At 46.2% G+C, this 24864-nt stretch overlaps 1 protein-coding gene across 1 annotated transcript in view; it reads left to right on the forward strand.

The window, feature by feature from the left end:
• Positions 1-24864, forward strand: part of MAL (mal, T cell differentiation protein) — a 217004-nt gene that overhangs the window by 81681 nt on the left and 110459 nt on the right. Inside the window, exon 2 of the mRNA XM_069606859.1 lies at positions 3651-3821. Within this exon, the coding sequence (XP_069462960.1) occupies positions 3651-3821 (171 nt within the window). The remainder of the gene's footprint in view (positions 1-3650; positions 3822-24864) is intronic.

Raw genomic sequence — 24864 nt, forward strand, 5'->3', positions numbered from 1 at the left:
AGGCACTATAGCAAGGGTATCCTTTAAAGAGTCAGACAGACCTTTATAAAACAATGAGGCCTTCTTATCATCAGGACAAACCGTCTCAGCAGCTAATTGATTGAATTTCGCTAAATAGGCCAACAGCGTCATATCCCCTTGCTGCAGGCTTAATAGTTCCAACTCCATGACTTGGGCCTTGTATCAAGTATCAAATACCTTCCCAATGGCTTCAAACATTGCATCACAATCGAACAATAAAGGACTACCCTCCTCCAAAAGAGGATTAGCCCAGGCAGCTGCTGTACCCCCAAGATGGGACAACAAGAAGGCTGCCTTGGTTGCAGAATCAGGAAAAGAGCCTGGTCGACATAAAAAGTGCAAGCAACATTGATTTAGAAACGTCCTGAAATGTTTTGGGTCCCCTGGAATCTTTCTGGTGGAGCCAAGGGAAACTGGGACGTAACATACACCGGTCCGGCCCCCGCCTGTGCAGGATCAACGACCGGGGGAGTCGGTAATACTGGTGCTGCGTGAGGCAAAGGTTGTATGGCTGTTTGGAGCTCTAGAATTTGCTGCTGGGTGGTGGCATGAGCATTAGCCATATCTGTTCTCAAATTCGCCGCTAACTGAAGGAGGTTAGCTAGGGTCTCATTGGGGTCCATGTTTAAAGGCTTCTGATTATGTCAGAATTCCTCTTCACTGGTTGACCCCATAGTGTAGAAGAAGAATTCTTCCCACCAATGTACCCCTCTGAATGGTAACAACACACATACAGAGGGATCAATTAATTGAAAGATGTTTGGATATCCCTCCGAGACCACCGTAGCTGTAGAAGGAAACACAATTAGAATCCAAGTATACTGTGTGGCTTCACTAAATACTAACACTCCTCCCACACTAACCTGCTCAATGATAGAATTGATCCTAAGAAGATTAACCACGATCTGAGCAGGAATCAGGAAATAATAGGAATATTCTGCAAAAACAATTGACCTCTCTGGTTACAATCCCTTTTAATACTAAACTACCAATAACAAGCAAATACACAGAGATTCTTACCAGAGGAATTCCACGGTTGATTGTACACGAATTTGACTGGTAAAGATTCATGATGAAAGCGAAAGAAAACAGATTTTCGCCTGAGTTAGAAGGAATACGAAAAGCCAAAGTGTTCTGCAGTTTTACCAAATGATGAAACAACTCCCGCGATGCAGCGGACGCTGTCCCACGGAGCAGCGGAGGCTGTGTCGCTGGACGTCAGAGCCTTCCCACGTTGCTCCCGTGGCGCAGCTGATGCTGTCCCACGTTGCAGTGGAGGCTGTTTCGCTGGACGGCGGATGCCTTCCCACGTCGCTCCTGCGGCGCAGCTGATGCTGTCCCACGTTGCAGCGGAAGCTGTCCCGCGGCACAGCTGAGGCTGTTCCACGAAGTAACAAATACTGTGTTTAACAGTACAAGAAATAACAAGAGTAACTGAAGTCAACAACTCCAAAAGAAATCCTTTAAACAATCCGGGTCAAATCCACACGAGCAAACTTAGACTGAGGATTAGGCAATAACAGTATCCAAGGGCAGAAGGCAAGGGTCGAAAACCGGTAAATCACTGAAGCACCAAAACAGACTAGGAGTATCCAAAAGCAAGGTCAGGTCAAAGAAGCAAGGGTTCAAGATACCAGATAAACAAGATGCAAGGTCAGGAAACAAGTAGCGCCAAAATTGCTTGATCAGAAGCACTGAGCAAGCAGGGGGGCGCGGTTAAATACCCAATATCACATGATCACCACCGTGAACCAGCACGCACGTTGCGTCTCCTTAGCAACGCATTGCTAAGCTTCCATGGCAACCTCCAGCCGCCTCGGAAGACCGAGGTTCAAAGAATTCCTCCCCGTGCACCACTATACAAAGTTCGGCTGATTCCCGTGTTTTTCCTGGTTGCATGAAAAGTAGGTACACCATTCCGAGAACCTGCGCGCATAACATCTCCCTTGCTACCCTAAAACACATATATACATATGTTTTTATATATATATTTATTTTTTTCATTGAGGCTCCTGGACTGTGTCCAGCAGCATGTTACTCTTTGTTTCTTGAGTGGCTGGTTTTCTGATAGCTATATCCGGTAGGATAGCTCAGTGGGTTGAGGGCTTGCTGCTGCAATGTGAGTGTCATCTCATCTGCAGGTTCAAATTCTGGCAAGGACAACTCAGCCTTTCATACTGCTAAGGTTGATAAATGAGTAGCAACACAGGTGGGGTGTAATTGTATGTATATTTGTTCTATATGGAACGCTTAAGCCTAAGTGCTATATAATAACACATCATTATTATTTGGCCTTGAACGTCTGCTTGCATTCACAGTAATTTGGTAATATGGGCCTATACGCACTGATATTAACTATACATATGGTGATCCATTATATCATATAATATGGCATTTATAACACGCATGTACACAAGTGTTTCAACCACTCTTGTATGAAATGTATATCACTTTACAGTGATATCGTAACCATATTTTTCATATTGTACTTTGAAACGATGCTATGTGATGCTGTGGTGTTTTGTCAAGGGGTGAAAGTTTGTGTTCCATCGCTTCGACGTCACTGTGAGGTGGGGTCAAATGACATCACTTCCTGTGATGTCATCAGAGGTCAAGGGTCATGTGATGTGACTTCTGTTACCCCTGGTATTTTGGTGAAATGACGTCCCTGCCACAGACATTGGTGATTTTGATTGCAGCGGTCCAAGAGCTAGAAGGCTAGCTTCCGTATATTTTCATTTTTATAAACAGAAATTCATAACCATAGCTATTGCACATATGCCCCTTTCCATCCGAGAGTTGTTTAGCCAATCCTGTTATTTTTCTTTGAATTATGTGACTTGAAGCCTGGATTTCCTGAAAATCCAGGACTAGAAGTTTTAGAATCCAAAGAAAAAAACAGGCCTAGACTACCTTCTCTCGAATGCAATGGGGCATATTTACCTCCATGATTTGCTACTAACCTTTCCAACATCTACATGATCTAGATATCTTCCCTTCAGATCAGTGCTTAACCTTTCTTAATTTGATGTTTGTTCTATCTGTCGAAATGAATAGAAGGGCTGGTTTCCAGTCTTCTGGCCCCAGCTCTCTAGCTCTCTGCTTTATGCTCGTTCTCTGATCACAAGCATTTAGAAAAGGTTTGAAAATCTCGCTACGTCCTGAAGAAGAGGCTTCTTGCAAGTTCACCCCTTCAGTTCACAGTCCCAAGTTTCCGGAGAGCAAACAAAAAAGAAAAGTTGTTCAACAACATAACATAACATAACACTGAAACAAGAAGGGGAGCAGAGGTTCTATGTTCATTCATCCCCGTTTTTCTTTGTAACTGAGTTTTTTGCTGAAATGTTTTTGCTGAAAAACTCATCAAATTGTTATTTTTTTAATTTAACCCACCAATCCCCCCTTCCCTTGTATTTCCTATCCTTCCAGCCCCCTACCCTTACCCACCGCTACCATATTTTTTGATGAGTATTTCAGCTGAGATTTTTGCAAACAACTCAGCGAAACAAACCAGGAGATGAATGAACGTCGTACCCTTAAGGTTAACAGGTGAAGAGGTTGAAGGGGTTAACATTACCCACAGCTGTCTGAGCCCCTTTGTGATGTTCTCCTTGTGTTTTTGATTGCAGGTCTTCGGAGGCCTGGTCTGGATTCTTGTCGCCTCTACGCGAATATGGCCCATGGAGCTCTTGCAAGGCTGGGTTATGTATGTCTCAGTATTCTGCTTTGTGATCACCACTATCCTCATGTTCCTCTACTTGGTTGGAGCCCACGGAGGAAAATCTTCTTGGACGGCTCTGGTAAGTGTCTTTGTTTTGCAGATCTTAGCAATAAGGTTGCCGAAACCACTGCAGTGCTGATGACAGAGTACAATACCACCTGCAAATACTATCAGAAAAGTGTGCAGGTTTTTAACAACATGCATATGAAAATACACTGCATAGATTTGTCAAAACAGACACATTGCAAGATCAATGAGTCATCTGAGTGAAGATGAGCTGGGCTCGTTTTAATACCAGGGGCAAAATTACAGAAACTTTGCACTGGTGCAAGTGCAATTTTGCACGCTATTAGCACTAGGCAAAATTTGCCCTACTGCCAAAAATCATTTGTGCCACACCAGGAACCCTTTGTGCTATATTACCAGTGCAATTATGCACGATATTAGCACTAGGGCATTTTTCTTGTCATGGTGCAAAGGTTTTCTAATGGGCCCCCAATGTTTTGTACACCAGTGCAAAGTTTCTCTAATCCGTACCCAGAAGTCCAAAAAGACGTGAGTCCCAGTTCCAAATTGCAGGGGGCTCCCTACATGATTTTGTTCAACAAAACAGGAAAGGAATGCCATCACTGTCAGGAGCGGGAACACCGGGACTCACATGCCTCAGGAGTAGAGGACTTGAGCTTATAGTTTGATGGAGTGGAAGCAGTCCCTGTCAAGGAGGAGTCGGGGATGAGAGTCGTGTCAATGTTTTTCAATCATTTACATTCGTTTCCAACAACATGGTATCTTATGACCCTCTGTTTTTTAGTCCTACCACTACTAACCAGGGCAGTAGGGACACTGGCCACTAGGCATAATAAAATGGATTCATCAGTGGTGCAAAGCAGTCTACATACATTGGGAAAAGATTTGATTGTATATAGATCAAGCCCGGATTTATACTCTTCCCTTACACAAGTATTAGTTAAAGGATGTACATACAGCCTTTGCTACAGCAGGTAGGAGTTAAATTCCGACTTACATATACATTGGGGCTTATCCCAAGTCTGGTGGTATACCGCCGGTAAATCCGGCAGGATACCACCAGACGGTAATACCATTACCGGCAGCTGGTCTTCCGTAATTACTGGTAAATTACTGGTAATACTGGTGCTGGTATTACCGGCTATTTTTTGCCAGTGGGGTGCCTGACTTACCCCAGCTCTTGGCTGCAGGTATATCAGGCCACCCCGCCGGCAAACTTGTAGTTTGGCGGTGAAAGAAAAGTGGCAATAACTTTATTACCGCCACTTTTTTCCCGCAATGCCAATCTTGGAATAAGCTACATTGTTCTCCTCTTATAGATATGTCTTCCCATCATATGTTAGAAGAGCAGTCCCCTTAGAACAAACACCTGAGGGAGTCCCAATCTAATGACCACAGAGGATCCCATGGGAACTAAACACACCAACAATGAGAGAGATCCTCGGACAGTAGAAACATTTAGATCAACAATTTAAAAATCATAATAAGGACATGATTTGGTATTAATGTAAATATATTTGAAGAGAAACATGTAGTTGCATCAAATCTTTAGTAACATGAGAACCAGACATTCCATGTCTATATGCAATGCACAAAAAAGGACTAATTACAATTATATTAATATTTAAAAAAAACTAAATGGCTGTGACCCAATCCCCTCTTGGATACGTGACAGTTCATTCAAATACATACTCTCAGGAATAGAAACTTTACATTTTTTTGTTCTAACAATTCATCCAATTTGCTGTTGTTTACGATTGTAGTGTAAAACTGACACTCTTACTTCTACACGTGCCATTGATGAACCAAAACCCAGGCGGTACCATAAAGTCCACCTCTTCTGTACAAGAATAAAAAGAGTGCTACATGTGAACCAACCCTAGTTTCGGCTTAGGGGCTGAGCATTAAGTACACATTTATGCGTTTACCCGTTTATATTTTTTCATATGAATATACTTGTTTGTAATTAGTGGGGGGCAGAGAGAGAGAGAGAGAGAAGAATATCCCTGTCTGTCTGGTTGTGTGTCTCCAGACTTGTCTGAACGATGCAAAAAACAAAATATATGAATATTAGACATTTTTGTTAAATTGAGGTCGTCTGAAAATTATCATTGGTCAAGGCAAAGTATTGCGGGTGGTTTGGGCTAAAGTAATTCAAAGAGGGCATGTCTGTTTCAATTTCATAATCAGACTTGTTAGGCAGAAGGCTGGTAGACCACTTGAGGGAGATGTAGAAAGTTAATAGGATTTACTTTAGCGAGAGGTGGATCATTAAATCAGGGTTTAGTTTTGCGACAGGTAGAACATTACAATATTATTTATCTGAAAAAGTGACATCAAATTAAAGAAGTCTTTAATTGAGGGATAGCTGGAGAATGAAAATAGTATTTAGCTAAGAGAGTAAAGGACATTGAAATAGGATAGGCAATTTTTTGTCACATCTACTGACTAGCCTACATCCGAGTGACCAATTTGCATGACGTAAACACATTGTCACGATTGTGCCACTGGCGCACCAATTGGCACCCATTGTGGACTATTTGGGACTCAATTGTTTCCGTAATACTCCCTGAACAAAACCTATTCATATTATTGTCTTTACTTTCCATTTACAAGGCTTTGGAACTTTCGTATTTACTTTTACAAACTACATGTCCCATAATGCACCTTGTGGCGGTTCCCATTTCCTGGCTATTCCTATACAGCAGTTCTAGCACTACAATTCCCAGAAGCCTTAGAGAACAGTGCAGCTTTCGCTTTCCCAGGACTAGAGAGGGCGGAGGCAAATTACATTCAGGTGTGCTGCTCCAGGTGCTGCTAATTAGCCTACTTCAGCACAGGGCAGCTCAGTATTTAAGCAGCTGCCTGCAGGAGCACAGGCCTCTTGCATTGAGCTTTCTACCAGCCCTTTGTTGCCCTGTTCCTTGGATATTTGCTGTGTCCTGTGGCTTCCAGTTCCTGCTCTTGTTCCAGAGCCCTGTGCTTCCTGCCTTGCTGCCCTGCTTCTCAGCCCTCACTCCCCTGCCTCTTGCCTGTACCTCTGTGCCTTCCATACTGCAGCCCTGCTTCCTTGTTTGCAGCCCTCTGTTCCCTGGCTACAGCCCCCTTGCTCTCTTCCTTGTTTGCAGCCCTCTGTTCCCTGGCTACAGCCCCCTTGCTCCCTTTCTTGTTTAAAGCCCTCTGTTTCCTGGCTACTGCTCCCTTGCTCTCTTCCTTGCTTGCCTGCAGCCCTCTGTTCATGATTCCTGTCCTTGTCTTCCTTGAGTCTTCAGTCCTCCCCTTTGGTTTTCCACTTCAGTTATACTGTTTCCTTAATTTCCCTCTGCTAGCCTTCTCTTGTCTTTCCAGCCCTGAGTTACTGTTCTGGATTCCCGTGTACAGTACCCGGTCGCCATTACCTGCATTTAGATACTAGGTTTCTGCCCTTCCTTTCTTCCGGTTCTATGTTCTGAACCTTGCTCTCTTTGACTTCCTTTTCCCTGGATATTTCTGTTCTTGTCTTCACTTGTGTTTTATGTAAATCCTATGTACAGAGTTTTACTGTTGGCTTCCAGCAGGCAATCTCTGCCCCTTCACTTGTCGCGTTTCAGTGTTGTACTTCGTGCCATTGTTTAGAGTGTACTGGTTCCTGTTTCAGGAAGCAGTCATTGTTCGGTTCCTGCTGGACCTGTACAGGCTTCAGTCTTGTGAGTACTGTTACCTTGTTTGTGCCTTAGGGTTCAGGTACAGACACCCACTGCTGTTGCTCCCAGCCATGAGCATTCAGAGTGGGCCCCTGTAATAGCAATCTGTGCAGAAGGCTGGAGTTTCCAAAGGTCTGTGGAACACTCTTCCTCATGGAAAATGGCATTCAGGACAAAGTATGGCCTCTATGAGTACCAGGTGATGCCCTTTGGACTCTGCAACGCCCCAGCCGTGTTCCAATGCTTCATGAATGACGTTTTACATGACCTGCTGGACAGCTGCGCAATGGTATACATCTACGACATCCTGATTTACTCTACCACCAAACAGGAACACGTCAAACATGTTCGGGCTGTCTTGGAGAGGTTACCGCAACACCGGCTATATGCAAAGCTAGAAAAGTGCTCCTTCCATGTCACCGAAGTTGAGTTTTTGGGGTTCATCCTCACCCCCCATGGTATCAGAATGGAAAACCGCAAGGTGGACGCGATTCTCAGTTGGCCCTCCCTAACGTCAGTCAAAGGGGTTCAGAGTTTCTTAGGCTTTGCACATTTTTACCGCCGTTTTATTTCTGGCTTTTCTCACATAGTCCATCCAATCACATCCTTATTACGGAAGAACAGACATTTTAATTGGTCCTTAGAAGAAGAAGAATCCTTCCAGGTCTTGAAAAAGTTGTTTGTTTCGGCACCAATTTTGCAGCATCCAAAACCTGACCTCCTATATGTGGTGGAGACGGAAGCCTCCAACATAGCAATGGGAGTGGTCCTCTCGCAAAGGAATCCAGAAACTGCCCGATTACACCCAGTAGCATTCTGGTTGAAAAAATGCACCCCCGCTGAGATACATTACGCCATTACCGAGAAAGAGCTCCTAGCAATTAAAGCGGCATTTAAAGAATTGCAGCATTACCTTCTAGGAGCCAGGTATACGGTTACAGTCATCACTGACCACCGCAATCTGCAGTACTTACGGTCCGCTAAAGCACAGTCATCCCGCCAACTTAGGTGGGCTCTATTCTTCACAGAATACGACTATGTTATCACCTACTGTCCAGGAACACGTAACGGCAAGGCAGACGCCTTATATCGTCTGGGCAAAGGAGATGATGCATACTTAACACCTGAGCCAGTCGTCATCATACCAGGGAACAAACTCCTCGGAGTTACAACAGGCTCCCCTTTGGACGATTTAATGGCTGATGTACGGCGTAATATGAGCACTGAAGAACTGCAGACCTGGACTACGAAAAGCGCCTAGCATACACTCATTGAGGGATTGCCGTATTACATGGGTCGTCTTTACCTTCCGACTAAAGACCAGCAGGAACGGATCATCGCCAATTATCATGACACGTTGTTGGAAGGACACCCCGGGGTGACTAAAACAATGGCCAAGATTAAAAGGAACTACTGCTGGCCAAGTTGGTGGAAAGACTTTGCCCAATTTGTACTAGCATATGGAATCTGTGCACAGAACAAGGCCGATAAACAGAAAATAGCAGGGCTTCTATGTCCACTAGAAATACCTCCTATGCCATGACATACCCTATCACTTGATTTCATCACTGATCTTCCCCCCGGCAACGGTTATAACACAATCCTGGTTGTGGTAGATGTGTTCTCAAAGATGGCCCACTTCATTCCCTTAAAAGGACTACCCACTGCATCCACTCTGGTGAAGGTCTTTCTGGAGCAGGTAGTTCGGTTACACGGTTTCCCATCGATTCTAATATCAGACCGTGGCAGCCAGTTTGTCTCCAAGTTCTGGAAAAAGAGTTGACTTGCGCCTATCCACAAGCCTCCATCCTCAAACCGATGGTGTCACGTCTCCCAGATCCACATCTAGTACCCTTCCTCATGGCCCCACACCCGTCACCCGTTGAGTTCCCTGCAGTCCCCGCAACCACGCACGCACTCGGCGGCAGCCACTCACCAGGCAGGGGAGATGCCTAACAGGCAACCCAGGATCCTTACGCCCTTCCTGCATTGGCATCTGCCATGGCGTTTGTCTCCTGGGCAGCGCTATTCCACGGGCGCACGGAGACAGCGCTATTCCACGGGTGCACACAGAAACTCACATCACGTGACCAAATGCCAGCAACTGCTTCCGTCCACATCGCGGGTCACATGACACGGTTCTCACGTTTCCCTTGTGACTTGCATCATGTGACTATTCTACGCAGTCAAAAGGATCGGGGAAACGCGGAAGGAATGCTTCACAGCTGCTTCGTTGGAGTTCTGTACAGCGTTTGGACTCTTCGGATATCTTGAACTTCATTGACCACGGAACGTTCTAAGGATTGCTTTGATTTTCCCCTGGAGTTAAGTCGAACTGTTGTCTTCTGGTATTACGACATTTGGCTCTGTTATTTGGATTCTGGAACTCTTGACTTTGGCTTTCCTTCTGGCTTCTGACCTTGGACTGTTTACTGGATTGCTCACAGATCATCCTTTGTACTACATGTTTTGGTTCAGGTGTTTTTCCATCCAGAGTGCTGCTTGAACCTTGCCCACCTGCTGCTGCCGCCGGCCCCTCCTGCTTTCGCTATTCACCCAAGGTTGTCTTGCCACCACATTTTGGGTAAGCCCTCTGGCACGTTTCCACTGTCACCTTGCATTGTTGTCCATTGCTACTGTTTTGATCTAATCATTCATTGCCTTGCAGTGGTCAGGGGGTCCTTCCGGTGTTCCTGGTTCCAGACTGACGGCACAATACACCTGTGGCCTCAAAGATTGCACTGGTAGTGGTTTATCTTTCTACCCGTGTGGTACTTGGGGACGGAGGTATCTTAATCTGCACGACCATCAAGAACAGAACAGACTGTGAAGCCTTCTGGTCGTCCAGATCATGAATAACTCCACCGGGGACCCTAAAAATGCTCTAATGCAAGCAGTCACGGCCCTTAGGACCGACATGGCCGCAGCCACAACCACGATCCACCATCGCCTGGACACTCTACAGAGTGCCCGCCACCCCTTACTCGACGATGCCGAGTTCAGGGATGCTGCACCCCAAAACCCAACTCCTTCCACGTCCCCCACACTGTCTACTTCCTTGGTACTCCCAACCCCGTTTCCCCTCGCAGCCCCAGAAAGATAACAGGGCGACCCTAGGAAGTATCGCACATTCCTGAATCAGTGCAAGCTCCACTTTTTATGTCGACCCCAGGCATTCCCTGATTCCGTCACCAAGGCTGCCTTTCTGCTATCCCACTTGTCAGGTGTGGCAGCTACTTGGGCGAACCCTTTGTTAGAGAGTGACCATCCTGCACTTTATGATTTCGACCTCTTAGTTAGTGAGATGGCCAAGGTTTTCGACACTAGATACAAGGCACAATCCCGGGACTTGGAATTGTTAGATCTCACTTAGGGCAGACAGACACTCATCGAATACATAACCCTCTTTAATCAGCTGTCTGCGGAAACTTCTTGGCCTGAGAACAAAAAGGCTGTTGTGTTCTATAGAGGTCTGTGTAGTGCCATGAAAGACGCCCTCTCAGTCGTACCATCTTTTCCTGCCATCTACTCAGATCTGGTAGATCTAACTCTGCAGGTGGATGCTCGGAGAACCGAGCGCAGGGCGGAAGATGGCCTTTCTAGTCACCAACCTCCCCCCTCGGCAAACCCAACCACAGAGCCCATGCAAGTAGGTTGGATCCGCAGCCCCATAACCCATGCTGAACGAGAACGCAGACCAACCGACAATGCCTATTTTTACTGCGGTATCAACGGTCATTATGTCAAAGAGTGCCCCCGTCGCCCAAGAAACAAGAATCCGGGTTTTCAGAAGGCTCGCCCTTGAAATCGGTGGTACGGGCGAGCATTCCACTGACCCCCTCCAAAGTCGCTTTTGGTCCTATAAAGCCAGTTGTAGTCCAGGCTCTGCTGATCCCTACCAGAGAACGCATGCATTCAGTACACATCGTAATAGACTCAGGGGCCACCGGTTGCTTCATAGACATCACGCTGGCCAACCACCTCAACCTACCACTGATAACCAAAGAACGCCCTGAACCAGTGCAGGCCGTGGATGGCACTTCCCTCGCTTCTGGCCCAATCAAGCAGCAAACCGCTCCTGTGCAAGTGGTAATCCAAGGTACTCACAAGGAAACATTGTCTTTTGACCTCATCACTACCCCCACAGTTTGGGATCATCCTAGGCATACCTTGGCTAAGACAACACAATCTGTTGATGAACTGGGGTACTGGGCAGGTTTTCTTCGAGTCCGAGCTCTGCCAGCACTACTGTCTAGTGGAACCTGAGACCATGTCCAATCCTGCTAGTGTTCTGGGAGCCGTAGCTTCTTTGACCCTGGAAGACAGTGACCCGACAGCCACTACACCACATACGGTTGGGGCCGTTCTAGCCGGAATCCCCGCAGTATATCATGACTTCCATACTGTATTCGACAAAGCCTCAGCAGAGGGCCTGCCACCACACAGGTCGTATGATTGCCCCATTGATTTAGTTCTGAATGCCCCAATACCAAAAGGCCGAATTTACTCTCTGTCCCAATCAGAGGAACAGGCCCTGAAAGAATACATCCAACAGGCCTTACGGCTGGGTCATATTCGACCTTCCTCCTCCCCAGCTGCAAGTCCCATATTCTTTGTTCCGAAGAAGGAGGGGGATCTACGCCCTTGTGTTGATTATAGGCGGCTGAATTCAATCACCATAAAGAAACGGTACCCCATTCCTCTCATCTCCACGCTATTGGATAGACTGTCACATGCATCCATCTACACCAAATTGGACCTTCGTGGGGCCTACAATTTGATCCGCATGCGCAGGGGGGATGAGTGGAAAATGGCGTTCTGCACCCGACAAGGTCTTTTTGAATACACAGTAATGCCTTTCGGGCTATGCAACGCCTCCGCTACCTTCCAGCGCTTTATGAACGACGTGTTCAGTGACATCCTAGACGTGCATGTGTTGATTTATCTGGATGACATTCTGGTCTTCTCCCCTACACTGGAGGAACATGTCATCCATGTCAGGGAAGTCCTGTCTCGTATTAGAGAAAATGCATTGTTTGCTAAGCCCAAGAAATGCCTGTTCCACACCAATGAGGTTGAGTTTCTAGGTTTCCACATAACACCCGGGGGTCTATCCATGAATCAATCAAAGGTCCGTGCCATCACGGATTGGCCTGCCCCGGTTAGCCTTAAACAGCTGCAGTCTTTTCTTGGTTTCGCAAATTTCTACTGGCATTTTATCGCTGGTTTCTCCTCCATTGCTGCCCCGTTAACCGCTCCAACCAGTCCTCTCGTCCCTTTCCATTGGACACCAGACCATCAGGTAGCGTTCGATGCCCTAAAAACTAGGTTCACCACTGCCCCTGTTCTCCAACACCCTGACCCTGAGCTCCCTTTTGTCCTAGAGGAGGACACTTCATCATTTGCATTAGGTGCAGTACTCTCTCAACCCTGTCCGACCATGGGTCAACTGCACCCCGTGGCTTACCATTCACGGAAATTCACCTCATCTGAATCTCACTATACAGTTACGGAAAAGGAACTCTTGGCTATCAAAGACGCAATGCAGACCTGGTGGCATCACCTCCTAGGGGCTAAGCATCAAACTGTAGTGTATTCAGATCACAAGAATTTGCAGGACCTAGCATCCCTAAAATACATGAACAGCCGACAAGTACACTGGCATCTGTTTTTTGCTGCTTATGATTTTGTGATCAAACATAGGCCGGGATCAGGCCACGGGAAAGCTGATGCTCTGTCTCGCTCCCCAGGTGGGGAATCCCTTCTGTCTTTCCTGGACATGTTTTTGGAAGAGGGTCATGTTGTTTGTGCCTGTACCCCCTCTCCATCCATGTTAACCACCATACGCCATTGGGTCTCTCAGCATCCTCACACATTGGCAGAGTGGGACCGATCAGCCAGGACGGGTTGGCGTTCATACATGGAAAGCTTTTTTTACCCACAAGTGACACACGTAACCAGGCTCTAGACTGGTCTCACGACGACGCACACAATGGTCACCAGGGGCAACGTCACACCTTAGATCTGTTGAAACGGTGGTGCTGGTGGCCGTCGATGAAACGAGACGTCGAGAATTATGTGAACACCTGCTCGGTGTGTGCACAATGTAAGTCACGCAGGGGTCGCCCACTAGGACTACTCCAACCACTACTTATTCCCCCAAGACCCTAGCATACGGTCTTGATGGACCTCATACTGACTTACCCCGTATGCAGGGCTATGATACCATTTGGGTAGTTGTTGATTCCTATACTAAGATGGCACACTTTGTACCCTGTATAGGTATACCCTCTGCTCCTACACTGGCCCGGTTGTTCTTCAAATCAGTCTTTTGCCTCTTTGGGCTACCACAGGTCCTAGTATCAGACCGTGGTACGCAGTTCACGTCCCGTTTCTGGCAGGCCCTAACCAGACTACTTGGCATTGATGCACGGTTTACCTCTGCATACCATCCGGAGAGCGATGCGCAAGGGTGAACCAGGCCTTGGAGCAGTACTTGCGCTGCTTAACCCTCCAGTATCAGGACACATGGCTCAATCTACTACATCTTGCGGAGTTCGCCTACAACAATACCCTACACTCTTCCACTGGTTTTTCCCCGTTCTACTCTCTGTATGGCCAGCATCCCCGCACCCTTCCACTCCCGGATTTCACACCTACAGGTACCCCTGCTGCCAATGCCTGTGCCCGCGATCTCGTCACAGTTCATGCCCAGACCCTCGTACATCTACGGGAGGCCCAAGCTTCCATGAAGGTGGCGGCTGACAGGAAACGAGTGGCGGCTCCTGAGTACCATGTGGGGGATCGGGTATGGTTGTCTTCCCGGCACTTGCATATTCCTGGATGTCATAAACTGCTCCCATATCGGGTTGCCAAGATCATAAACCCTGTGGCCTTGCGCCTTGCGGTTCCTTCTGCCTGGCGGGTCCATCCGGTGTTTCACACCTCCCTGCTCAAGCCATGCCCGGAACCTACCCGTATCATTACCCCTCCTGCTCCCGTTTCTGTGTCGTCCCCTGATGTGTTTGAGGTCAGTGCCATTCTGGGTTCCTGTTTCTGTAGGAGTCGCTTGCAATACCTTGTGGACTGGTTGGGTTACGGTCCTGAGGACCGCTCTTGGGTTCCCTCTCGGGATATCCATGCCCCTCAGTTGGTAGCTCACTTTCATCGGGATCATCCTTCGAGCCCACGGGGTCGTGGGCCTTTGGGGGGGCTCTGTCACATCTCCCAGATCCACATCTAGTACCCTTCCTCCTGGCCCCGCACTCGTCACCCGTCGAGTTCCCTGCAGTCACCACAACCACGCACGAACTCGGCGGCAGCCACTCACCAGGCAGGGGAGATGCCTAACAGGCAACCCAGGATCCTTACGGCCCTTCCTGCATTGGCATCTGCCATGGAATTTGTCTCCTGGGCAACGTTATTCCACGGGCGCACGGAGGCAGCGCTATTCCATGGACGCACAGAGAACCTCACATCACGTGACCAAACGCCAGCAACTGCTTCCGTCCACATCGCGGGTCACGTGATGCGGTTCTTACATTTCCCTTGTGACTCGCATCATGTGACTTTTCTACGCAATCAAAAGGATCGGGGGAAACGCAGAAGGAACGCTTCACAGCTGCTTCATTGGAGTACTGTACAGCGTTTGGACTCTTCAGATATCTTAAACTTCATTGACCACGGAACGTTCTAAGGGTTGCTTTGTTTTTTCCCCTGGAGTTAAGTCGAACTGTTGTCTTCTGGTATTACGACCTTTGGCTCTGTTATTTGGATTCTGGAACTCTTGACTTTGGCTTTCCTTCTGGTTTCTGACCTTAGACTGTTTACTGGATTACTCACAGATCATCCTTTGCTCTACATGTTTTGGTTCAGGTGTTTTTCCATCCAGAGTGCTGCTTGAACCTTGCCCACCTGCTGCTGCCGCCGGCCCCTCCTGCTTTCGCTGTTCACCCAAGGTTGTCTTGCCACCACATTTTGGGTAAGCCCTCTGGCACTTTTCCACTGTCACCTTGCATTGTTGTCTATTGCTACTGTTTTGATCTAATCATTCATTGCCTTGCAGTGGTCAGGGGGTCCTTCCGGTGTTCCAGGTTCCAGACTGATGGCACTCTACACCTGTGGCCTCAAAGATTGCACTGGTAGTGGTTTATCTTTCTGCCCGTGTGGTACTTGGGGACGGAGGTATCTTAATCTGCACGACCATCAAGAACAGAACAGATGGTCAGACAGAACGGACCAACCAGACGCTCGAGCAATACCTGAGATGCCTGCTACACCAATCCGAAGGCACATGGAAGGACATGTTATGGATTGCAGAGTATACATACAACAATTCGCAGCACGCCACAATCGGGCAAAGTCCATTCTACACCTTGTATGGTCGCGAACCTCCATTTTCGACCCACCATAAGAACTGGAGATGCCTGAAGTAAAAACCCTGCATATAAAGATCAGTAAAGTTCTCAAAGAATCCACTGAGCAACTCACACAGACCAAAGAAAGACATAAAAAATGTGCGTATCAACATCGGAAAGAAGCTCCGGCATACAAGGTTGGGGATACTGTGTGGTTAGCATCAAAGCAAGTACCCAAAAGAGGGCCGAGAACATTCCGCCCCAGGTACCTAGGCCCATATACCATCGAGCCATAATCAACCCAGTTGCTATGAAACTAACTTTGCCCCCCAATATGCATATACACCTGGTATTTCACATATCCCTCTTAAAGCCAATCCGGTCAGGCACTAAGCTGAAGACACCTCCGCCCCCACGATAATAGACAACGAGCCTGAATACGAGGTCAGGGACATACTGGACTCCAAGATAGTTAGGTTCAAACTATACTACCTTATTGACTGGAAAGGATATGGGCCACAGGACAGATCATGGGAGCCCAGTGAACATGTCCACGCACCTCGATTACTTAGAAGGTTTCACTCTAATCATCCCACCAAACCAGGACCGGCAGTTCTCACCCTGAGAGGGGCCTTAGGGGGGAGTACTGTCACGACTACTGGTCTGATGCCTTACACCAGTACTAGTTCAGCAGCATGTCTGCACACGCACATTGTAGGGCCGCCCCGAGGGACACATGGACTCTTGAAAGGTCACAGTGGGACTGGTGCTCGATCACATTGGGGAAGGAAAAGGGGTAACTGGATCCAATCCTGGCGCACCTGCCGCCAAATCCATCACCCTTTGGATGACTGGTGATGCTGAGTATAGCCACTTCCTGGTCCTCCAACACAGAGGATGATTGAGCTAAACAGAACTGATGGGCTGCAGACCTGCCTTTCGGCGTGGCTGGGTGTGGCTGGCTATATAACCCACACCCAGGCATGCAACCCTTGCTTCGCGTTACTCTGCTTCTGCAGCGTGACGCTCACTGGCACAGTTCCAGCAAACCTGTGAAGACGGAGACAGACGTTATCCAGGGAATACTACGGGCAGAAACCCCGAACCTCGCTACACTTACCTGGTGTTCCGGTCCAGAATCCAATTCAGCAACGCTCCGGTTGAGAGATCCTTGTCATCACGGTCCCACAATCCTGTTAGGTGAGAAGAAAAGAATAACAGTATGTGGAAATAGAGAAAGCAAGCAGCTCTAAAGAAATTAGAAACTAACGCTGCGCGTACCGAAAAGCCAGCATTACAGAATGCGCACAAAAAGGCAACACTTACCGCAGTGAGCACAGAAACTGTCCTGCAACCCGCACTACAAATAAAAGTGCACCGACAGCACAAACCAAACCAAGAAAGCAATGCGCACTAAGAAGGCACCATTTACTGCGGTGCGCACAGAAACTGTTCTGCAAACCATGCTACAAATAAAAGCGCACCAACAGCACAACATTGCGCACAGGAACTATTCTGCAATAAGCACTATGTACTAAAAAGGCACACCGACAGCGTGACCAATTATAGGAAGCAACGCGCATTAAGGAGGCGCCAATAACTAAGCTGCAACACGGACAAAGCTACGAACAAAACGCGCATCAAGAGTGCATTAATAACCCACAAGAAACAGCACGCATTCAGTCCAAGGGAACAGCACCTGTCTACAGCACGCACAGTAAATTAACAAGAACCCAACGCGAACAGCTGAAACGAAAGCCACAACCAGTGAAGCAACTGGTTCCATATGGGCCCCTACCAGAGAGACAGCAGGACGGAGAGCTTCCCTTCCATATAAACAAGGTGAGCGCAACCCAGAAGGGCTTAGGGGAATAAGGGAGGACGCAGGGTGGAGGAAGGGGTCGGGTCACACCGTTTCCTAACAGTTGGTCCTCTATCCCCTTACAGAAGCAATTCCAGTTCCCAGAAGCCTACACACAGATACCAGAGAGAAGGAGGTTTCCAGGTGCTCCTGCAGAGCTAAGGTGAGCGTAACAGGCTCTGCCCCCTGCATGTGTTCCCTGGGTGCTCCTCTACCCCTCTGTGCCTGCAGTACTTATCTTTAGTGAGCGATTGGCCAGAATGAAGATTCCTTGGGGCGTGGCCTCTCGCAGTGATCCCCGTGACCGGAGCTCTTCAGGATGCAACTTTTTAGGTCGGATTCTCGAGCACAAGCCCTGTGCTCTTGTCTTTGGGCATGCTCGCGAATGTGCCACTCCCAACGTGGCCTGCAAAATGCAGTTCCTGGCCCTAGGGCTGGTGGGAAATGTAGTCTGGGGAGCTTTTCTCCTGCAATGAGGGCATAGAAGCCTTTTATAAGGCATAAATGTTTTCGTTTGCCTTTGCTTCAAGTGTTTCTTTTGTCTGGAGCTGCTACACATGCTCCTTGAGGTCACCCCCACACCTAGACCACATGCACTCACGCCCTTAGCCCTGACAATCCACCACCATACAGTACACAAACTAGAGAATGGCTCACCCAAGATCACACATTTTATCAGACACAAGCACTGCTAGTGCAGCAGGAACAGCAACAAGAGCAAGTGCAAATGAATCCACCACAAGGGCAGTCACAACAAGCCCCTGTGCAGACACAGTGGTATGCAAACACAGGACAAGTGCTGACACCCAGAATAGGATGTGTCACTGTGGTAGGAGGAAGTCCTTTCACAGGGACAGGGATGAGCCTGTACACATAATAGGACAGCTCACAGGGTAACTTGATGTGTTCAGTACTATCTGTGACACAAGACGCCCAAGAGGAACCAAGGGTCGATGTGACGATAGGAGGCAAATCTTTTCTTTTCTAGTAGACACTGGAGCTACTCGTTCATGTATACGAGAGGGAAAATATCCAATGTCGGGAATTGCCATGAGTGCTCAAGGGTTCTCTGGAGCTGTGAGTCGAGTTCCTTTTACTTATGAATTACCAGTCTCTATACGAGAGTGTGACATGTCTGATCCTTTGTTATATTCACGACAGACGCCGGTTAATAAAGAGATTTGATGACAAAACTTAACATGACAATTTCATTTACTGATAAAGGAATAGGGTGCTCCACTCCAGGAATTCACTATTTAAACGAAGGCGAATTCATACTGGCGTTCACAGGGCAAGTGGCTCTGCAAGGCGTTCCAGTAGATACAGAGATTTTTCTATATGGAGTGAGCATTCTATTGACATGGCTACCTGGCTTAGTGGGAACAATTGTGAGAAAACCTGATGAATCATCGTGCAATACCGCTGTGTATCCAATCAAAAAATCTAAAGGAGGGTAGTGGAGATTTATACAGATATGAGACAGAGTAACCAGATTGTAGATGCAGAGTTTCCTCTAGTTCCAAATCCGGCGATGATACTGTGCAGTATCCCGGTGGAAGCTGATATTTCAAGGTGATCGATTTGAAAAATGCGCTTTTTCTTGATCCCATTGTACAAAGACTCACAAGACTTGACATCCTTTATGTTTCGCCAAACCCGACTGAAACATACTTGTTTGCCCCAGGGGTACTGTGAGTCTCCATCGATCTTTAACAGAGTCCTACAGATGGATCTAGGCAATATTGATCTTAAGAGTGCAGTGATACAATATGTTGATGACCTTTTAATTCATAGCCCCACGGAAGATGAGTGCAGACAAGATTCTATTCAGTTGATGATTATTCTAGCAGATGAGGGATATAAGGTAGACAATGAGAAGTTACAATACTGCCAAGAAAAGGTGTTATACATAGGGCAGCTGATTTCACATGAAGGAAAGAAGGTGACACCTGAAAGAGCTGAGGCGATTATGAAATCCTCAAAGCCATAAACAGTGAAACAGATGCAACAGTTTTTGGGGTTATGCAACTTTGTTAGAGCCTGCGTGTTTGATTACAGTATATACACAAGACCCCTTGTGCAAGCTTTAAAGAAAGCACGAGTGGATAAAGTAAAAATAGAATGGACTGAGGAAATGGAGGAAGGGTTTGAGGAGCTGAAAAAAGCAGTTTGGACAGCCCCTGTTTTTGGAATTCCCAATTATGTTGAGGAATTGTACTTGTTTTCGTACACACAAATGGGACAGTCAAGACAGCAGTGCTAATGCAGAGAACTACATTGGGGTTAATCCTTTAGTGTATTACAGTGGGATTTTAGACCCAGTTATGAGAGGACAATTTCCTTGTGAACAATCTTTGGCTGCTGCCGCGTTTGCAATTCAGAAGTCTACAAGTATTGTTATGGGCTGCTCTATGACTCTCTTCGTGGAGCATGCTCTATTTTCCATTTTAGAGAAACCCAAAGGTGCATTGACATCCCAAAGAGCTTAATCTTTTGAGGTAATGATTTCTAATCCAACGATTAATATTGTAAAATGTAAAATAGGAAATACTACCATGTTTATAGCTGAACCAATAGGCGATCATGTGCATGACTGTGCTAATTATGTTGAATTTTATGATATACCGCAGAGTGAAGGAGAATGCTTTGGCCGGTGGGGAATTTCTCTTTATTGACGGTTCTTTGAAAATGTATCAGACTAGTCGGGAAAGGCATTCAGGCACAGCAGTAGTGAGACACAGATTAAATGGAGAATTTGAAATTGTAGCAAGTGCAAGGATACGTCTCACTTTTCAGCGCAAGCAGCAGAATTAGTAGCGCTTATTGTCACGCTCGAGAAGCACAAAGAGCAGGAAGCGACGGTATACAGTGACTCCGCCTAGGTGACATCAACCATACAGACAGTATTAGCATGTTGGAAAAGGAGGGGCTACCTCCATGCGTATAGCACTCCAGTGCAGCACACATCCTTATTGGACAGGCTTATTAAGGGACTACAACTCCCAGTTGCCATAGCGGTCGTTAAATGCGCAGCGCATACTAATCAAACAGATTTCATCTATTGCGGGAACAAAGCTGCAGATGAAGAAGCCAAAAGGGTTGCATATTCCCCATATATTTCGAGTTTTGATACTGAGAGTATTAAAGAAAAAGTAGTTACAACCATGTTAGTGCAAGAAGGGTTTAATAAATTGTCGATAACCCAACTAATGGAGATTCAAGGGAGTGCACCACAGGAAGAGCAGGAATTATGGAAACGAAAGGGGTGTTCTTTATCCCCCACAGAAGCATTATGGCGACACGACAGCACTGGAAAGCCGGTGATACCAGTGGCATTAGTAAAGGTCGCGATTGAACAGCTGAATTACCCTGCGCACGTAACTAGGGAGAGTTGTGCTGCTACAATTGCGGAAGACTGGTTAATTCCGAATTTGTTGGAGCACGTTGCACTATTAATGGTAAACTGCATCGTGTGTCAAAGGTTTACTGCTTGGCATACACTGAGAACAATTAGAGGGGTAATACCTTGACCGAATGGTCCATTTCAGCATTTACATATTGACTGTGTCAATATGCTGCAAGTATGTGATGGACATAGGTATCTGTTAGTGGTGGTGTGTCCCTTCTCTAGGTGATTCAAGGCAAGTCTATGTACATACCCTGATGCCACTTGCGTAGCAAAGTTTTTAGTGTGCAAAGTTTTCCCAAAATGGGGTATGTGTGAAGTGGTGGGATCCGACAATGGGCCACATTTTGTTAATCAGCTATTTGAACAAATAGAGCTTCTATTGAATATAAAAAACAAGTTTTCTTCTGCTTATCACTCGCAAGTGAACGGAATATGTGAGAGACTGAATGGCCTCCTTCAAGAAAGAATTGCCAAGACTAAATTGACTTTGAAGAAGGGATGGCTATATTGCCTACCCATAGCTTTATCTGCCCTTCGGAATCAGCCAGAATCAGACCACCACCTCAGCCTGCAAGAACTAGTGACAGGGCATCGAATAAAAATGCCCCTCACTCCTCCATCTAGAAGTCAAAGTGATGCTCAGAGTGTAGCTAAAACCTTAGGGGATGAGATGCATGCCTTTTTGACATGTATGACTTGATATGTTATGATATATGATATGGCATTTATAATGCACCTATACACAAGTGTTTCAACGCGCGACTTCTAGCATTTCTCTTATTTCAGATCAAGTCAAGCGCAAGAGGGGTTGGCCTCAGAACACAGAAGAAGACAATTCAACAACCAACCCAAGTCAATTATTATCGGCACCTAAATTATATGTTGGAGACCTAATTCTCATTAAAAACTTTACCAGAAAGTGGCATGAGCCACAATTCAATGGTCCCTTTTCCGTTGAGAATATAACCCCTTCAGCTGTAAAGGTCCAAGGAAGACAAGCTTGGCTTCACTTAGGGCACGTAAAAGCCTATAAAGGTGAGACTCGCCCTCCCAATGTTGCTGATCCAGAAGCAAGAAAAGAAGAAGAATTTCTGTGTGTGCAGACTCGATCGATGACAAAGAAGAAGGATGATAAAGCAACTACCAGTGGATGATACAGATTTATCTTGGACCACAATTAAGTGGACACTCCTTATAGATATTTTAGCAAGAGTGCAAAGACTTACAGCGAATTTTAGTAGGCTGAAAATGAACATTAGAAACACATTGAATTTACAAAGTTATGCCTAAACTTCAGTTCTTGATCAGAAATTGGAAACAAGATCAGTATCCAGATTCATTTCGTGGTGCATGCCTGTTCTAAGCAGTTAAACATATTGTACTTACTGACAGTGATGTTCATCGGCCTGTGCTTGCTGTTTTTGTATTTATACATCAAGCTTATTCTGCTCTTGTCAGAAGAGACGTTGATATTCACACTTTTTACAGGATCCTAAAAATGGCCCTGTAATAGGAAGGCTTCTTATTGCAATAAATGAGCAGATTTTATAGTTGCAGGTATAAAGAAATTTGATGGTTGTATTAAAGATGAGAAATGTAGAAGCCGACACAGTTCTAGAGAATGAACAAGTGCAACAAGTACCAGGATGGCGTGAGAAATGGATGCCGATGTTTTTGAGCATAATATATGCCTGTACGATTACTCTCTTTGTCTTTCTGTTCCTCCTTTTCATAGTCTCTATCATGTTAGTACTTCCGGTGAGGTGGAGGTTCTTCCTACCATGGGAACTTCCTTTGATATACTTCATGAATGGTACAAGGCTTCTAAAAGACACAGGAGAGATGCAGAGGAAGATAATGAGGGGATAAATACCTATCTAGACAATCTAGACAATGCAGCACACTTGGGTAATAACATCTGGTACCAGCACATGAGGGAAGTAGTGGAAAAAACATCTAAGGAGAGTTGCTACATCTGCGCATCCCCTATGCTATGAATACAGTGCAAAATTTCATCTCCAGAGAAACCACAAAACACGCTGTCCGGTGCCTCATTCATATGGCAGCATTTATGACCAGAGGACAATTTCAGGTAAATTGGGCCACTTTACAATGGAGATCGAAATGGTTCTTTCCTTTCCAAGATGATTATATGAAGACTACACAGATGGAAAAGGAACCTGGATGAGCGAGCAAGATGGTTGTGTATCTTGCAGCAGAACAGGAAGAGGTAGTCGTTGAAGACATGAAGAGAAAGTATTGCCCTGATGTAACAGAAATAGCTGGATCATCTGGATTTTGGGAACAAACTCAAGTCTTAGTCTATGGAAGAGTGAAGTCCAAGAAGGGATGGGAAGGAGGACTGATGTCCTGTGTAGCTCATCTACTGAAGTTAGCATATGTGCAAGAGGTGCAGAGAGTGAACAATGGATGTTTGGCATGTTTAGCCCATTATTTCAAACTACTGACATGGGTAGAACATGAATCAGGTCCAATGGTTGTGATCCCATTGGTGAATGCAACATTGTGCTTCCGAAGACACAGAAAGAATTGTGTGGGAGATAACAAAGACTGCAAAACTACAGTTGACATTTCCAGGATGGGAGCAGGGACAGCTGTCATCATGGATCGATATTGGGCTGGTGGGCCTAAGGCCTACATGAAGTTGCCCAAGGATTGGGGTGGAGTATGCTCCTTGGTGCTCATCCATGTTCCAGCATTAGTGATTCCTCAGAGTGACCTGAACATTGTAGAATTTCCAAAAGTAGATACCCATTTGAGAAGAAGAAGATCACTTGAATTTCTCAATCGAACCTGAAGAGAGAATTACTTCTCAGCCAAGTCAATAGAAGCTTTTGACTCCATTCCTTATCAACACAGGTTGTTCAGCAAGACTGCTTCATTATTTAGGACTATATTTTTGCCAGGTATCCAGGGAATGGCCAATGCCAAGTGGTTGTAGATTAAGAGATGGGAGCTTCTTCAGACAATCAACACCACTATAAAGGGATTCAATGCTATCAAGGGCCATACGACTAATGACTCTGCAGAACAGATTTGTCCTTGATATGAGGAGTTTGCCCCAAAATTGGGCCATTATGTTGAACATTCATACCTTCTCACGAGAATGAGACCTTGACAGAGGCCATAACACTGCTAACGAACCTGCATAACAAGATGGAAGACGTGACACAGGACATTGTGAATGGCAGTTGGTTTACTTCCATATTCACATGGATTCTGCAGTGGATGGCAAGCATCTTCAAGTTTCTTGGAGCAATATTGGTGATGGTGATTTTTGGTTTCTTTGTAATCAGGATAGTGGTCACCCAATGCAAGAAGACGGCAAATAAAGCAGTAGGAATAAAGATTGTGATCGATGTTGAATCTGGGTTTGGACCCAAAAAATTTACTGATGAAGATGTCAGAAAATACATAGAGCCCAGCATTGTAGGACCTGAACGAATGAAGTTCCTGTATCCAAAGAATCATAAGAAGTACGTGGGACAATGGGTGTATTGTAATTCGAATGGACAGTGCAACTACATGACCTGGAGTGTAGATGAGCATGTCAAATCAGCCGGCACCTTGAGGGGGGTGATGAAGATATGGATTCAGAAGGAGCACTTCTTCAAAAGAAAATATCAAGATGACTTGACCAGAGGGGGGAATGTAGAGGAGCAGTTACATGCCTCTGCACGAAATTTCGTCTCCCTACCTCCTATATGTTGGAAGCCTGAGATTATGCCATACTTAACACCAGCAGTTGTGACCATACCACAATG

Source organism: Ambystoma mexicanum, chromosome 4p (genome assembly GCF_040938575.1).
Source record: "Ambystoma mexicanum isolate Mex_15411 chromosome 4p, UKY_AmexF1_1, whole genome shotgun sequence".
Lineage (NCBI taxonomy): Eukaryota > Metazoa > Chordata > Amphibia > Caudata > Ambystomatidae > Ambystoma > Ambystoma mexicanum.